The sequence below is a fragment of the Neoarius graeffei genome, chromosome 23, assembly GCF_027579695.1.
Source record: "Neoarius graeffei isolate fNeoGra1 chromosome 23, fNeoGra1.pri, whole genome shotgun sequence".
NCBI classification, from domain to species: domain Eukaryota; kingdom Metazoa; phylum Chordata; class Actinopteri; order Siluriformes; family Ariidae; genus Neoarius; species Neoarius graeffei.
This window is the reverse complement of record NC_083591.1, coordinates 22,729,898-22,746,301: the sequence shown is the minus strand read 5'-3', so window position 1 is coordinate 22,746,301 and position 16,404 is coordinate 22,729,898. Positions and strand designations below refer to the sequence as shown.

The 16,404-nt window shown below is 42.4% G+C and overlaps 1 protein-coding gene across 4 annotated transcripts in view; it reads left to right on the top strand.

Moving 5' to 3' along the window:
• Positions 1–16,404, top strand: part of dip2cb (disco-interacting protein 2 homolog Cb) — a 205,492-nt gene that overhangs the window by 170,519 nt on the left and 18,569 nt on the right. For all 4 annotated transcript variants that reach the window (XM_060905941.1, XM_060905939.1, XM_060905940.1 and 1 more), the window contains exons 34-36: positions 75–132; positions 268–342; positions 530–704. In XM_060905941.1, the coding sequence (XP_060761924.1) occupies positions 75–132; positions 268–342; positions 530–704 (308 nt within the window). The remainder of the gene's footprint in view (positions 1–74; positions 133–267; positions 343–529; positions 705–16,404) is intronic.

The following is a 16,404-nucleotide window of genomic DNA, read 5'->3' as shown; positions in this document are numbered from 1 at the left end:
TAAGTAGAGTTAGTATTTTGTTTTTTGTTTTTTTTTTGTAAATCAATGTTATATTATTATTGTGTGTCATGTAGAGTACGCTTGGTAGAAAAAGGGTCTCCACATAGTTTGCCTCTCATGGAGTCAGGCAAGGTGAGAAATCAAATATGCAACCTTTAAAGTGTTTAAAAGTGTTAAATAAATTTTATTATTATATTTAAATTATATTTACTAAGCAAATAAATAAAGAAACAAACATATTAATTTACTTTTGCTTTTGATCTGCAGATCTTACCAGGTGTCCGCATCATCATTGCCAATCCAGAGACAAAAGGGCCAATCGGAGATTCTCATTTAGGAGAGGTTAGACCAATCAAAGGCTGCCATTGAGCAATTAATAGATTTGGTTTATTCTGTGATTCATAACCTGTGAATATGGGTAAGTGTGTATGATGAGCATATGGAGTGTGTGTGTGTGTGTGTGTGTGTGTGTGTGTGTGTGTGTGTGTGTGTGTGTGTGTGTGTGTGTGTGCACGCGCGTGCACTGTAGATATGGGTGCACAGCAGTCAGAATGCGAGTGGATATTTCTCAGTATTCGGCGAGGAGAACGTTCGCTTAGATCATTTTAATGCCAGACTCAGTTTTGGAGACACACAAACTGTCTGGGCAAGAACAGGCTACCTCGGCTTCCTTCGCAGGACAGAACTCACCGACGCCAGTGGAGGTAAGTGTTTGTGTTGTGATGCATCTTTAGTGTTTGTACCGTAGGTATCTGTAGCTGAGTGCAGAATTTTCTACCCAATATCATCTTGCCAACCCCCAATTAAACAACTACCACCCAGGGAGGGTGTGCAGACCAACCTCAACAACTTATTTGAACTGAGCAGCATAACACACTTGTATCTGACATCCACAATTGGAAAATGTCACTGTGACTGACAGAGAGTATACCATCACTCCCACCCAGGAGCACAGACAATTTTGCTCTCGTGGCTCTCAGTCAGGGGCCCTCCAAAATTACTGACATCCTTCATGAGCAAAAATTAATGTAAAAAAATATGCAGTTAATGTTTTGGGCTCAAACATACAGGGAGATGATGTAGATTTATGTAAACATGTTTATATTCTGTACCTGTTTGAAATGATCATCAACCTTACAGTTCATAATTTGTGACACATTACATTACAACACTGAGACTCTTCCTGTAATGTCTTCCTATAATGCCTCCATCCAGAGCCTACACAAGTCTTTTATATTTGTAGTTTTGTGCAGTTTTCCTCTTCAGTTCAATCCACTGGTTTTCATTCGGGTTCAAATCCAGTGATTGAGATATTCATTTTCTTTTGTCAAGGTGCATCTTTTCTTTTTCATCTTTTTAATATTTACTGACTTCATATGAACCTTAGGCATAATGAATACCCAAATAATGATTTCATTATTCAAATTCTGGTATCTCAAATGGTTAAGTGGGTATCTGAATACCTGACCACACCACTCGTGTGTGTGTGTGTGTGTGTGTGTGTGTGTGTGTGTGTGAGAGACATATATACTGTGTGTGTGTGGATATAAAAAATATAATATGGACACGAGTCCTAGGCCTCCTCGAAGGCCAGCGCGAGCTTAACCGTGAATCAGTGCTGTTGGCGCAGAAGTGAAGTAACCTTCCAGCCAGTATAGTGTTAGTGAATGCTAATAAAGCAGTCAAGCCAGTGCTATCAAGAGCAAGTAGCACAGGCTAACGACCAATAAACTAAGAGTTCTGTCTCCAGACTCTTCTTCCACGCTGCACACTCGCCTCAGTATTTTTCACTCATACTTAAGTATTCTTTTCCCTATGTAATTTACTAAGTTACTTTTAAAATCAACATCAACAACTACACACAGTGACTCGACCTGGCAGCCTGCCGCTAAGCCTTGCAAAATCCTTTGCCCTGTTGCTTTTTCAGTGTGTGTGGCTAAGTTTTGGCTGAGCTGAAGTCCCAGCTCTTATAGGCAAGGCAAGTTTATTTATATAGCACATTTCATACACAATGGCAGTTCAATGTGCTTTACAGAAGTAAAAACAAAACAGTAAACAATAGAGAATAAAATTACATAAAATAATTTTATTTTTATTCTAATATATAATATTAAAATAATTAAACAATTAATTAAAAGAATTAAAAGAAAATAATAATAATTAAACAATAGTAGAAATAAAATAATAAAATGAAGTAGTAGTTCAAATAGGAGGAGAAAAAGAAAAAAAATAAACCAGCAGAATAAAATAGAATAAAGTTAAAGTAAATTTGAAACATGCAGAGAAAGTAAAAATTATAAAAAATGTAAAGAAGACAATATTAATTATTTAACAGAAAGCATCTGAAAACAGCTTGGTCTTTAACCTGGATTTGAAGCTGCCAACAGCAGGAGCATTTTTAATGTCCTCTGGCAGTTGGTTCCATAGCTGTACTGCATAGTAGCTAAAAGCTGCTTCACCATACTTTGTTTTAACAACTGGTTTTAATAGTAAATTTTTCTGTTTCGATCTGGTAGATCTGATTGGGTTAGGCCGCTGCAACATATCAGAGAGGCAATTGGGCCCTGTACCATTTAGAGATTTGTACACCAGCAGCAATGTTTTAAAGTCAATTCTGTAGCTTACTGGAAGCCACTGAAGGGACCTTAGAATTTGGGTAATGTGCTCTGTTCTTTTTGTTCGTGTGAGAACCCTAGCCGCTGCATTTTGAACCAGCTGAAGTCGTTTGATGGTCTTTTTTGGCAGGCCTGTGAAAAGGCCATTGCAGTAATCAACCCTACTAGAGATGAAGGCATGTATTAGTTTTTCCAGATCATTTTTTGACATAAGTCCTCTTAGTTTGGAAATGTTTTTTAGGTGATAAAATGCCGTTTTAGTGATTGCTTTCATGTGACTGTCAAAGTTTAGCTCGCTGTCAATGAAAACACCAAGATTTTTAACCATTTCTTTAGTTTTAATCCCTTTTGTGTCAAGAATAGTGGTAATCCTGAGTCTTTCATCTTTTTTTCCAAATAGAATTACTTCTGTTTTATCTGTGTTCAGCTGAAGAAAATTTTGTGACATCCAGCTGTTGATTTGATCGATACACTGGTAGAGACATTCAAGGGGGGCATAATCATTAGGTGATAGAGCAAAATAAATTTGGGTGTCATCTGCATAGCAGTGATACAAAATTGAATTGTTATTGATAATTTGCCCAAGTGGGAGCATATAAAGGTTGAAAAGTAATGGTCCAAGAATCGACTCCTGGGGGACACCACAGGTCAAGGACATTGACGTTGAGGAACAATTTCCCATGGTAACAAAGAAGCTTCTATCTTTTAAGTATGAATTTAACCAATTGATAACTTTACCAGTCAATCCAACCCAGGGTTCAAGTCGATATAGGAGTATGTTGTGATCAACAGTATCAAAAGCTGCACTGAGGTCCAGTAATACCAGGACCAATGTTTTGCCTGCATCAGTATTAAGACGTATGTCATTTATAACTTTAATCAGCGCTGTTTCAGTGCTATGATTGGCACGAAATCCTGACTGAAAATTATCAAAACGGCTGTTTGATATCAAGAAGGCAGTTAATTGATTGAAGACAATTTTTTCAAGGATTTTCCCGATGAATGGTAAATTTGATATTGGCCTGTAGTTATTTAATACTGAAGGATCCAGATTATTTTTTTAAGTAGGGGCTTTACAACGGCTTTTTTTAGGGACACAGGAACAACGCCAGTCTCCAGGGATGTATTTACAGTGGTGCTTGAAAGTTTGTGAACCCTTTAGAATTTTCTATATTTCTGCATAAATATGACCTAAAACATCAGCAGATTTTCACACAAGTCCTAAAAGTAGATAAAGAGAACCCAGTTAAACAAATGAGACAAAAATGTTATACATGGTCATTTATTTATTGAGGAAAATGATCCAATATTACATATCTGTGAGTGGCAAAAGTATGTGAACCTCTAGGATTAGCAGTTAATTTGAAGGTGAAATTAGAGTCAGGTGTTTTCAATCAATGGGATGACAATCAGTTGTGAGTGGGCACCCTGTTTTATTTAAAGAACAGGGATCTGTCAAAGTCTGATCTTCACAACACATGTTTGTGGAAGTGTATCATGGCATGAACAAAGGAGATTTCTGAGGACCTCAGAAAAAGCGTTGTTGATGCTCATCAGGCTGGAAAACGTTACAAAACCATCTCTAAAGAGTTTGGACTCCACCAATCCACAGTCAGACAGATTGTGTACAAATGGAGGAAATTCAAGACCATTGTTACCCTCCCCAGGAGTGGTCGACCAACAAAGATCACTCCAAGAGCAAGGCATGTAATAGTTGGCGAGGTCACAAAGGACCCCAGGGTAACTTCTAAGCAACTGAAGGCCTCTCTCAAGTTAGCTAATGTTAATGTTCATGAGTCCACCATCAGGAGAACACTGAACAAGAATGGTGTGCATGGCAGGGTTGCAAGGAGAAAGCCACTGCTCTCCAAAAAGAACATTGCTGCTCGTCTGCAGTTTGCTAAAGATCATGTGGACAAGCCAGAAGGCTATTGGAAAAATGTTTTGTGGACGGCTGAGACCAAAATAGAACTTTTTGGTTTAATTGAGAAGCGTTATGTTTGGAGAAAGGAAAACACTGCATTCCAGCATAAGAACCTTATCCCATCTGTGAAACATGGTGGTGGTAGTATCATGGTTTGGGCCTGTTTTGCTGCATCTGGGCCAGGACGGCTTGCCATCATTTATGGAAGAATGAATTCTGAATTATACCAGCGAATTCTAAAGGAAAATGTCAGGACATCTGTCCATGAACTGAATCTCAAGAGAAGGTGGGTCATGCAGCAAGACAACGACCCTAAGCACACCAGTCGTTCTACCAAAGAATGGTTAAAGAAGAATAAAGTTAATGTTTTGGAATGGCCAAGTCAAAGTCCTGACCTTAATCCAATCGAAATGTTGTGGAAGGACCTGAAGCGAGCAGTTCATGTGAGGAAACCCACCAACATCCCAGAGTTGAAGCTGTTCTGTACGGAGGAACAGGCTAAAATTCCTCCAAGCCGGTGTGCAGGACTGATCAACAGTTACCGCAAACGTTTAGTTGCAGTTATTGCTGCACAAGGGGGTCACACCAGATACTGAAAGCAAAGGTTCACATACTTTTGCCACTCACAGATATGTAATATTGGATCATTTTCCTCAATAAATAAATGACCAAGTATAATATTTTTGTCTCATTTGTTTAACTGGGTTCTCTTTATCTACTTTTAGGACTTGGGTGAAAATCTGATGATGTTTTAGGTCATATTTATGCAGAAATATAGAAAATTCTAAAGGGTCCACAAACTTTCAAGCACCACTGTATAATTTGAAGCACATCTGTAATTATAAGATGAAGAACAGACTTAAAAAAGTTGGTGGGCAGAATGTCCAATTCAGATGTTGAGGAACTGAGATTTTGTACAGTTTTTTCAAGAGTCTCATAATCAATTAAACAAAATTCTGACATTGTGTTGAAGTTATCTATCTGTGTCATTGGTGATTGCAGTTTTTCAATTTTTTGCAACTGAGATATATTATGAGGAATATTCTGCCGTATTTTATCAATTTTACCTTTGAAAAAGGATGCAAACTCATTGCCTTTATTAACTGAGAGAAGTTCAGATGCTAATTGTGGTGGGGGATTAGTTAACTTCTCTACTGTTGAAAACAGCACACGGGCATTGTTAGGGCCCGAGCCCTATGGGCGAAGGCCCTATTGTTCTTGTAAGAGTTCACTATTATTATTCTTCCGTCTTCTTCTTCTTCTTCTTCTTCTTCTTCCGTCTTCTTCTTCTTCTTTATTTTTCTCCGCTGTTGGGCCATTTTCGGGGCACTTGCCATGGGCGAAAACGCACGAAATTTGGCACCAGTTCCGAATTGCCACCGCTACTCAGAACCAGAAGCTCAAACTTGGCCGGGGCTCAGGGCCTCTATAGCGCCCCCTAAGTCGTTGTGATTTTGGCCTCCCGCATTAAGGTGCCTGGGTGCCATGTAGTTTGTAGTAGTGGCATGCCATTTGGTACGCTTATGTATCTCACTAAGCCGGACAAGAATGTAATGCCAATGCATTAGCCACGCCCAACAGGAAGTGAGGTAATTTCACTTTTGTGCGAAATGCATGGCCACGAAGACGGCGCAACTCCTCCTAGACCGTTCATAGGAATGTCACCAAAATTGATACACATCATCTACGGACATGGCTGACAAAAGTTACTAAATACGTTTCACGTAGGATCAACCGTTCAGAAGTTATACGTCAATCAATTTTCACTTCAAAATTTTACATGCTAAAAAATTCATAACAAATCTTCTAATTGCTCAAAACTGCTCATACTTCACACGCAAATCACTCATTGGGCTTCTGACATGTTACCCAATTTCTGTGATATTTCGCCACTGGGGGCGCTATTTTTGGGCAAAAATTCCAATCTTTCCTCAAATTTGGTCAAACTTCACGACCACCCTCTTACTACCTCCCATGTCATGTATACCACGTTTTGGAAATTTTCGTCCATGGGGGGCGCTGTTTGTGGCCGACGCTATTGCTCCAAAACGGGTTTTTGGTAAATAATTCCATAATGCTTTGCCTTCACACCACTACCTTGTGATAGTACGTTGCTGTTGTAGACACTTATTTTTCCAACTCATAATCGCTCATGTACAGCATAGCGCCACCTACTGACATGGGAAAACCAAAAAATTTATTCTTCAAAAATCTATATCTCATCTTCTATTTACTCAATTGTCATCAAACTTCATACGCAAACTCTTCATAGCTCACCTGACGTCTACGCCAAATTTTGTGCACTTTCGCCCCTGGGGGTGCTGGTTATGGCAAAAATGCTATTGCAGCTTCTGATTTGTCAAACTTGCCAAGCAAACTCTTTACAAGACCCTTATTGGGGCGCTTGACATGGTCGACAACGCACGTAATTTGGCTCCTTTTTCTTAGACTGCCACCGCTACTGAGAACCAGAAGCCCAGATCCAGGCGGGCCTCAGGGCCTCTATAGCGCCCCCTAACTCGTTGTGATTTTTGCCTCCCGCATTAAGGTGCCTGGCTGCCATGTAGTTTGTAGTAGTGGCATGCCATTTGGTACGCATATGTATCTCACTAAGCCGGACAAAAATGTATTGCCAATGCATTAGCCACGCCCAACAGGAAGTGAGGTACTTTCACTTTTGTGCGAAATGCATGGCCACGAAGACGGCGCAACTCCTCCTAGACCGTTCATAGGAATGTCACCAGAATTGATACACATCATCTACAGACATGGCTGACAAAAGTTACTAAATAGGTTTCACGTAGCATAAACCGTTCAGAGGTTATACGCCAATCAATTTTCAATGCAACATTTTACATGCTTAAAAATTCATAACAAATCTTCTACTTGCACAAAACTGCTCATGCTTCACACGCAGATCACTCATTGGGCTTCTGACATGTTACCCACTTTCTGTGACATTTCGCCACTGGGGGCGCTATTTTTGGGCAAAAATTCCAGTCTTTCCTCAAATTTGGTCAAACTTCACGGCCACCCTCTTCCTACCTCCCATGTCATGTATACCACATTTTGGGAATTTTCGTCCATGGGGGGCGCTGTTTTTGGCCGACGCAATTGCTCCAAAACGGGTTTTTGGTAAATAATTCCATAATGCTTTTCCTTCACACCACTACCTTGTGATAGTGCGTTGCTGTTGTAGACACTTATTTTTCCAACTCATAATCGCTCATGTACAGCATAGCGCCACCTACTGACATGGGAAAAACCAAAAAATTTATTCTTCAAAAATCTATATATCATCTTCTATTTTCTCAATTGTCATCAAACTTCATACGCAAACTCTTCATAGCTCACCTGACACATACGACAAATTTTGTGCACTTTCGCCCCTGGGGGTGCTGGTTATGGCAAAAATGATATTGCAGCTTCTGATTTGTCAAACTTGGCAAGCAAACTCTTTACGGTTTTTCGCGGGGACGCATGCCCCCGCCCCCCTTGGCCGCTGGCGCGAGGGCCCGTCGAGGCCGCTTGCGGCTTTAATTAGGGCCCGAGCCCTATAGGGCGAAGGCCCTATTGTTCTTGTAAGAGTTCACTATTATTATTCTTCTTTATTTTTCTCCGCTGTTGGGCCATTTTCGGGGCGCTTGCCATGGGCGAAAACGCGCGAAATTTGGCGCCACTTCCGAGAATTGCCACCGCTACTCAGAACCAAAAGCCCACACTTGGCCGGGGCTCAGGGCCTCTATAGCGCCCCCTAAGTCGTTGTGATTTTGGCATCCCGCATTAAGGTGCCTGGTTGCCATATAGTTTGTAGTAGTGGCATGCCATTTGGTATGCATATGTATCTCACTAAGCCGGACAAAAATGTAATGCCAATGCATTAGCCACGCCCAACAGGAAGTGAGGTAATTTCACTTTTGTGCGAAATGCATGGCCACGAAGACGGCGCAACTCCTCCTAGACCGTTCATAGGAATGTCACCAAAATTGATACACATCATCTACAGACATGGCTGACAAAAGTTACTAAATACGTTTCACGTAGGATAAACCGTTCAGAAGTTATACGTCAATCAATTTTCACTTCAAAATTTTACATGCTAAAAAATTCATAACAAATCTTCTAATTGCTCAACACTGCTCATACTTCACACGCTAATCACTCATTGGGCTTCTGACATGTTACCCAATTTCTGTGATATTTCGCCACTGGGGGCGCTATTTTTGGGCAAAAAATCCAATCTTTCCTCAAATTTGGTCAAACTTCACGGCCACCCTCTTACTACCTCCCGTGTCATGTATACCACATTTTGGGAATTTTCGTCCATGGGGGGCGCTGTTTTTGGCCGACGCAATTTCTCCAAAACGGGTTTTTGGTAAATTATTCCATAATGCTTTTCCTTTACACCACTACCTTGTGATAGTGCGTTGCTGTTGTGGACACTTATTTTTCCATCTCATAATCACTCATGTACAGCATAGCGCCACCTACTGACATGGGAAAAACCAAAAAATTTATTCTTCAAAAATCTATATCTCATCTTCTGTTTACTCAATTGTCATCAAACTTCATACGCAAACTCTGCATAGCTCACCTGACACGTACGCCAAATTTTGTGCACTTTCGCCCCTGGGGGTGCGGGTTATGGCAGAAATGATATTGCACCTTCTGATTTGTCAAACTTGGCAAGCAAACTCTTTACAAGACCCTTTTTGGGGCGCTTGCCATGGTCGACATCACACGAGATTTGGCTCCTTTTTCTTAGACTCCCACCGCTACTGAGAACCAGAAGCCCAGATCCAGGCGGGCCTCAGGGCCTCTATAGCGCCCCCTAACTCATTGTGATTTTGGCCTCCCGCATTAAGGTGCCTGGTTGCCATGTAGTTTGTAGTAGTGGCATGCCATTTGGTACGCATATGTATCTCACTAAGCCGGACAAAAATGTAATGCCAATGCATTAGCCACGCCCAACAGGAAGTAAGGTAATTTCACTTTTGTGCGAAATGCATGGCCACGAAAACGGCGCAACTCCTCCTAGACCGTTCATAGGAATGTCACCAAAATTGATACACATCATCTACAGACATGGCTGACAAAAGTTCCTAAATACGTTTCACGTAGAATAAACCGTTCAGAAGTTATACGTCAATCAATTTTCAATGCAAAATTTGACATGCTTAAAAATTCATAACATATCTTCAAATTGCTCAAAACTGCTCATACTTCACACGCAAATCACTCATTGGGCATCTGACATGTTACCCAATTTCTGTGATATTTCGCCACTGGGGGCGCTATTTTTGGGCAAAAAATCCAATCTTCCCTCAAATTTGGTCAAACTTCACGGCCACCCTCTTACTACCTCCCATGTCATGTATACCACATTTTGGGAATTTTCGTCCATGGGGGGCGCTGTTTTTGGCCAACGCAATTGCTCCAAAACAGGTTTTTGGTAAATAATTCCATAATGCTTCTCCTTCACACCACTACCTTGTGATAGTACGTTGCTGTTGTAGACACTTATTTTTCCAACTCATAATCGCTCATGTGCAGCATAGCGCCACCTACTGACATGGGAGAAACCAAAAAATTTATTCTTCAAAAATCAATATCTCATCTTCTATTTCCTCAATCTTGATCAAACTTGATACGCACACTCTTAACAGGTCACCTGACATATTTGCCATATTTTGTGAACTTTTGCCACTGGGGGCGCTGTTTTCAGGCAACAATTTATATCTCGGCTTCTGATTGGTCAAACTTGATCAAACTTTACAAAACAACTCTTCATAGGTCCCTTGACATGTATACCAAATTTGGTGAACTTTCACCACTGGGGGCGCTCATTGCGCTGTAGCAGTTGCAGGAGAGGTGTTTACAATCATGAGGCACCAGGAGTATGTTTTGGTTGCCTTAAACAAACACACATGACTTGTGGGGAATGGGTAGGCAGTCGGGAGCAAGTGTTGTAGCATAGCGCCACCTACTGACATGGGAGAAACCAAAAAATTTATTCTTCAAAAATCAATATCTCATCTTCTATTTTCTCAATCTTGATCAAACTTGATACGCACACTCTTAACAGGTCACCTGACATATGTGCCAAATTTTGTGAACTTTTGCCACTGGGGGCGCTGTTTTCAGGCAAGAATTTATATCTCAGCTTCTGATTGGTCAAACTTGATCAAACTTTACAAAACAACTCTTCATAGGTCCCTTGACATGTATACCAAATTTGGTGAACTTTCACCACTGGGGGCGCTCATTGCGCTGTAGCAGTTGCAGGAGAGGTGTTTACAATCATGAGGCACCAGGAGTATGTTGTTTTGGTTGCCTTAAACACACATGACATGTGGACCACTGGGGGCGCTCATTGCACTGTAGCAGTTGCAGGAGAGGTGTTTACAATCATGAGGCACCAGGAGTATGTTGTTTTGGTTGCCTTAAACACACATGACTTGTGGGGAATGGGTAGGCAGTCGGGAGCAAGTGTTGTAGCGTTACATACAGACTAATAGATGTCTAACAGAAGACAATCCTATGTAGCTATAGCTTGGTGACTGATGAGGTAAATACATTAATTTGGTTGGGAAGCCATGGCATAAAATGTTCTGTCCATGACAACATCTCAGCGCACCGTGTACTCTGTGTCCAATTCTGTGCTTTGTCACCATTGTGGGAGTAATGTCTCTTGCCAAAGAAGCTGTGGAAGGTATTTCGCGGGGACGCATGCCCCCGCCCCCCTTGGCCGCTGGCGCGAGGGCCCGTCGAGGCCGCTTGCGGCTTTAATTAGGGCCCGAGCCCTATAGGGCGAAGGCCCTATTGTTCTTGTAAGAGTTCACTATTATTATTCTTCCGTCTTCTTCTTCTTCTTTATTTTTCTCCGCTGTTGGGCCATTTTCGGGGCGCTTGCCATGGGCGAAAACGCACGAAATTTGGCACAAGTTCCGAGAATTGCCACCGCTACTCAGAACCAAAAGCCCAAACTTGGCCGGGGCTCAGGGCCTCTATAGCGCCCCCTAAGTCGTTGTGATTTTGGCCTCCCGCATTACGGTGCCTGGGTGCCATGTAGTTTGTAGTAGTGGCATGCCATTTGGTACGCATATGTATCTCACTAAGCCGGACAAAAATGTAATGCCAATGCATTAGCCACGCCCAACAGGAAGTGAGGTAATTTCACTTTTGTGCGAAATGCATGGCGACGAAGACGGCGCAACTCCTCCTAGACCGTTCATAGGAATGTCACCAAAATTGATACACATCATCTACAGACATGGCTGACAAAAGGTCCTAAATACGTTTCACGTAGGATAAACCGTTCAGACGTTATACGTCAATCAATTTTCGATACAAAATTTTACATGCTTAAAAATTCATAACAAATCTTCTGATTGCTCAAAACTGCTCATACTTCACACGCAAATCGGTCATTGGGCTTCTGACATGTTTCCCAGTTTCTGTGATATTTCGCCACTGGGGGCGCTCTTTTTGGGCAAAAATTCCAATCTTTCCTCAAATTTGGTCAAACTTCACGGCCACCCTCTTACTACCTCCCATGTCATGTATACCACATTTTGGAAATTTTCGTCCATGGGGGGCGCTGTTTTTGGCCGACGCAATTGCTCCAAAACGGGATTTTGGTAAATAATTCCATAATGCTTTTCCTTCACACCACTACCTTGTGATAGTACGTTGCTGTTGTAGACACTTATTTTTCGAACTCATAATCGCTCATGTACAGCATAGCGCCACCTACTGACATGGGAAAATCCAAAAAATTTATTCTTCAAAAATCTATATCTCATCTTCTATTTACTCTATTGTCATCAAACTTCGTATGCAAACTCTTCATAGCTCACCTGACATATACGCCAAATTTTGTGCACTTTCGCCACTGGGGGCGCTATTTTTGGGCAAAAAATTCAATCTTTCCTCAAATTTGGTCAAACTTCGCGGCCACCCTCTTACTACCTCCCATGTCATGTATACCACATTTTGGGAATTTTCGTCCATGGGGGGCGCTGTTTTTGGCCGACGCAATTGCTCCAAAACGGGTTTTTGGTAAATTATTCCATAATGCTTTCCCTTCACACCACTACCTTGTGATAGTACGTTGCTGTTGTAGACACTTATTTTTCCAACTCATTATCGCTCATGTACAGCATAGCGCCACCTGCTGACATGGGAAAAACCAAAAAATTTATTCTTCAAAAATCTATATCTCATCTTCTATTTACTCAATTGTCATCAAACTTCACACGCAAACTCTTCATAGCTCACCTGACATATACGCCAAATTTTGTGCACTTTCGCCCCTGGGGGTGCTGGTTATGGCAAAAATGATATTGCAGCTTCTGATTTGTCAAACTTGGCAAGCAAACTCTTTACAAGACCCTTATTGGGGCGCTTGCCATGGTCGACAACGCACGAAATTTTGCTCCTTTTTCTTAGACTGCCACCACTACTGAGAACCAGAAGCCCAGATCCAGGCGGGCCTCAGGGCCTCTATAGCGCCCCCCGAGCACCGTACATTGTGAGACCCTATTGTTACCATGTGTCCAATTCTGTGCTTTGTCGCCATTGTGGGAGTAATGTCTCTTGCCGAAGAAGCTGTGAAAGGTATTTCGCGGGGACGCATGCCCCCGCCCCCCTTGGCCGCTGGCGCGAGGGCCCGTCGAGGCCGCTTGCGGCTTTAATTAGGGCCCGAGCCCTATAGGGCGAAGGCCCTATTGTTCTTGTAAGAGTTCACTATTATTATTCTTCCGTCTTCTTCTTCTTCTTCTTCTTCTTTATTTTTCTCCGCTGTTGGGCCATTTTCGGGGCACTTGCCATGGGCGAAAACGCACGAAATTTGGCGCCAGTTCCGAGAATTGCCACCGCTACTCAGAACCAAAAGCCCAAACTTGGCCAGGGCTCAGGGCCTCTATAGCGCCCCCTAAGTCGTTGTGATTTTGGTCTCCCGCATTAAGGTGCCTGGTTGCCATGTAGTTTGTAGTAGTGGCATGCCATTTGGTACGCATATGTATCTCACTAAGCCGGACAAAAATGTAATGCCAATGCATTAGCCACGCCCAACAGGAAGTGAGGTAATTTCACTTTTGTGCGAAATGCATGGCCACGAAGACGGCGCAACTCCTCCTAGACCGTTCATAGGAATGTCACCAAAATTGATACACATCATCTACAGACATGGCTGACAAAAGTTACTAAATACGTTTCACGTAGCATAAACCGTTCAGAAGTTATACGTCAATCAATTTTCGATGCAAAATTTTACATGCTTAAAAATTCATAACAAATCTTCTAGTTGCTCAAAACTGCTCATACTTCACACGCACATCACTCATTGGGCTTCTGACATGGTACCCAATTTCTGTGATATTTCGCCACTGGGGGCGCTATTTTTGGGCAAAAAATCCAATCTTTCCTCAAATTTGGTCAAACTTCACGGCCACCCTCTTACTACCTCCCATGTCATGTATACCACATTTTGGGAATTTTCGTCCATGGGGGGCGCTGTTTTTGGCCGACGCAATTGCTCCAAAACGGGTTTTTGGTAAATTATTCCATAATGCTTTCCCTTCACACCACTACCTTGTGATAGTACGTTGCTGTTGTAGACACTTATTTTTCCAACTCATAATCGCTCATGTACAGCATAGCGCCACCTACTGACATGGGAAAAACCAAAAAATTTATTCTTCAAAAATCTATATCTCATCTTCTATTTACTCAATTGTCATCAAACTTCATACGCACACTCTTCATAGCTCGCCTGACATATACGCCAAATTTTGTGCACTTTCGCCCCTGGGGGTGCTGGTTATGGCAAAAATGATATTGCAGCTTCTGATTTGTCAAACTTGGCAAGCAAACTCTTTACAAGACCCTTTTTGGGGCGCTTGCCATGGTCGACAACGCACGAAATTTGGCTCCTTTTTCTTAGACTGCCACCGCTACTGAGAACCAGAAGCCCAGCTCCAGGCGGGCCTCAGGGCCTCTTTAGCGCCCCCTAAGTCGTTGTGATTTTGGCCTCCCGCATAAAGGTGCCTGGTTGCCATGTAGTTTGTAGTAGTGGCATGCCATTTGGTACGCATATGTATCTCACTAAGCCGGACAAAAATGTAATGCCAATGCATTAGCCACGCCCAACAGGAAGTGAGGTAATTTCACTTTTGTGCGAAATGCATGGCCACGAAGACGGCGCACCTCCTCCTAGGCTGTTCATAGGAATGTCACCAAAATTGATAGACATCATCTACAGCCATGGCTGACAAAAGGTCCTAAATACGTTTCACGTAGGATAAGCCGTTCAGAAGTTATACGTCAATCAATTTTCAATGCAAAATTTTACATGCTTAAAAATTCATAACAAATCTTCTAATTGCTCAAAACTGCTCATACTTCAGACGCAAATCACTCATTGGGCTTCTGACATGCTACCCAAATTCTGTGATATTTCGCCACTGGGGGCGCTATTTTTGGGCAAAAAATCCAATCTTTCCTCAAATTTGGTCAAACTTCTCGGCCACCCTCTTACTACCTCCCATGTCATGTATACCCCATTTTGGGAATTTTCGTCCATGGGGGGCGCTGTTTTTGGCCGACGCAATTGCTCCAAAACGGGTTTTTGGTAAATTATTCCTTAATGCTTTTCCTTCACACCACTACCTTGTGATCGTACGTTGCTGTTGTAGACACTTATTTTTGCAACTCATAATCGCTCATGTACAGCATAGCGCCACCTACTGACATGGGAAAAACCAAAACATTTTTTCTTCAAAAATCAATATCTCATCTTCTATTTACTCAATCTTGATCAAACTTGCTACGCACACTCTTAACAGGTCACCTGACATATCTCCCAAATTTTGTAAACTTTTGCCACTGGGGGCGCTGTTTTCAGGCAACATTTTATATCTCGGCTTCTGATTGGTCAAACTTGATCAAACTTGACACAACAACTCTTCATAGGTCCCTTGACATGTATACCAAATTTGGTGAACTTTCACCACTGGGGGCGCTCATTGCGCTGTATCAGTTGCAGGAGAGGTGTTTACAATCATGAGGCACCAGGTGTATGTTGTTTTGGTTGCCTTAAACACACATGACTTGTGGGGAATGGGTAGGCAGTCGGGAGCAGGTGTTGTAGCGTTACATACAGACTAATAGATGTCTAACAGAAGACAATCCTATGTAGCTATAGCTTGGTGACTGATGAGGTAAATACATTAATTTGGTTGGGAAACCTTGGCATAAAATTTTCTGTCCATGACAACATCTCAGCGCACCGTGTACTCTGTGTCCGATTCTGTGCTTTGTCGCCATTGTGGGAGTAATGTCTCTTGCCGAAGAAGCTGTGGAAGGTATTTCGCGGGGACGCATGCCCCGCCCCCCTTGGCCGCTGGCGCGAGGGCCCGTCGAGGCCGCTTGCGGCTTTAATTAGGGCCCGAGCCCTATGGGCGAAGGCCCTATTGTTCTTGTAAGAGTTCACTATTATTATTCTTCCGTCTTCTTCTTCTTCTTCTTCTTCTTCTTCCGTCCTCTTCTTCTTCTTCTTTATTTTTCTCCGCTGTTGGGCCATTTTCGGGGCACTTGCCATGGGCGAAAACGCACGAAATTTGGCGCCAATTCCGAGAATTGCCACCGCTACTCAGAACCAGAAGCCCAAAATTGGCCGGGGCTCAGGGCCTCTATAGCGCCCCCTAAGTCGTTGTGATTTTGGCCTCCCGCATTAAGGTGCCTGGGTGCCATGTAGTTTGTAGTAGTGGCATGCCATTTGGTACGCATATGTATCTCACTAAGCCAGACAAAAATGTAATGCCAATGCATTAGCCACGCCCAACAGGAAGTGAGGTAATTTCA